We start from the raw sequence: 1,679 nt of genomic DNA on the forward strand, positions 1-1,679 counted from the left end.
AGCTGAAGTCAGTGGGCTATGCAGGTGCAAAGCCACTCTGAAAATCCGGCTTGGTATTGTGGTTGGGTTCCCTTTTATTCGTTATTTGATAATAAACACTATGAAAATACACTGAGACCCTGCTCCCATGGACACCAGTGGAGTTTTGCCACTGAGTGCTCTGCAGAAGTTCCAGAGGCTGCGTTTATTTGCCTTCAGGAGAACTTCAAGGCTGTGACTGCTAGCATTTCAGTGTGGGGAACAGAGAGAAGAACAGATGTCTGGATAAACCCTGCCCTTCAGGGCTCACTGAATGGCCCTAATACCTCCCCTGGGGACAGATCCCAGCTCACCGGGTTGGTCTTAACCTCCACCTACCTATTCCCCCTGCCCCTATGCTGATGGTATAGTAATCCATGTCATGCATTCATCACTTTTCAAGGAGTTCCTCACGTTGCTGGGGCACAAAGGCAGTTTAAATTGGACAGAGCCCGTGCAGCCAAGTATGTTCACAAAGTGTGGCATCCTGAGAGCACTCTGTGCTTCAGACTGCTCGCAGGACTGTACTGGGGTGATGGAGGTGCATCCAAATCCAGACCTGCTCAGCTGTAGTGCAGGCTCAACTAATGCTTTGAGGCTCCCAACTGCATGTTTTTTTGTAAGAGTGACTTCTTAGATAATCACACAGGAGTCTGTTTAATAAGCTGTAAGGCCCAGTATGCATTTGCTGTTCGCTGTGGTCCCATGTAAGCAGCATGATGCCTCTTTCACACCCTCTCTCATTTTCCCACCTTCTGCTTGCAGGTGAGAAGCCTCACAAGTGCCAGGTGTGTGGAAAAGCCTTTAGTCAGAGCTCCAACCTCATCACCCACAGCCGGAAGCACACAGGCTTCAAGCCCTTTGGCTGTGATCTGTGTGGCAAAGGCTTCCAACGAAAGGTGGATTTACGGAGGCACCGGGAGACACAGCATGGCCTGAAATGAGGTCTCAGCTGCAATATGGAAAGCCTACAACACTATGAGAACAGACTCCCTTGGCTTCCTTGCTGGACCCAAGCCATTTCTGAACACAAACCCTGGCATTACCTTTCTGAACAGAGCTCAAAGAGGAAAGAAGAGGACAGAGCCATGCATTGACAGCTCAACTTGGACTGAAAGTAGAAATTAAAGGCTGTTGTTTTTCTCTTTCTTTTCTCCTCTTTGTCTCTGAAATAACACTGGAAAATAAGCCTTTTAGATATGAAGCCTTGATATTCCAAAGATGGATAAGCTACCAAATGTCTGTAAGGTGGAAAATACTTCTCCTGTGACCCCCCCCAAGTTTTCAGCAGCTTGAATCACCTTGCAGGGAAACATGGGTATAACAGTGTTTACATGGTGCAATGACAGAGAGCCATCAGCACTTGCCTTGGTTAAGTTCAGTGCTGAATGGGTTCACTCTTGGATGATTTCCTTTCAGGAAAACCTGGAGGATCAGAACTGTGCAGTTGGACACCTTGCTGTTTTTTAAGCAAAGGTACCAGCTTGGGTCTGAGTCTGTTCTCACTTGTTCTGGTGCAAATCAGGAGCTGCATTATCAGTTATAGAAAGGCCCTTTTTATCCTCCCAGAACTATCTCTCTGTGCAAGGCCTGACTGCCTGAGTGTTTGAGGTATGGGGGCTTACTTCTTCCTACATCCACTGGGGAGAAGGAAGTTTGTG

General features: G+C 47.6%; 1 protein-coding gene across 1 annotated transcript in view; it reads left to right on the forward strand.

Moving 5' to 3' along the window:
* The window catches only part of GFI1 (growth factor independent 1 transcriptional repressor), a 10,504-nt gene extending 9,336 nt beyond the window's left edge, over positions 1-1,168 (forward strand). Inside the window, exon 6 of the mRNA XM_027880003.1 lies at positions 784-1,168. Within this exon, the coding sequence (XP_027735804.1) occupies positions 784-962 (179 nt within the window). The 3' untranslated portion in view covers positions 963-1,168. The remainder of the gene's footprint in view (positions 1-783) is intronic.
* The last annotated feature ends 511 nt before the right edge of the window (positions 1,169-1,679 follow it).

Source organism: Empidonax traillii, unplaced genomic scaffold (assembly GCF_003031625.1).
Source record: "Empidonax traillii isolate 1590-97213 ecotype Southwest subspecies unplaced genomic scaffold, ASM303162v1 scaffold62:size2133460, whole genome shotgun sequence".
Classification (NCBI taxonomy): Eukaryota; Metazoa; Chordata; class Aves; order Passeriformes; family Tyrannidae; genus Empidonax; species Empidonax traillii.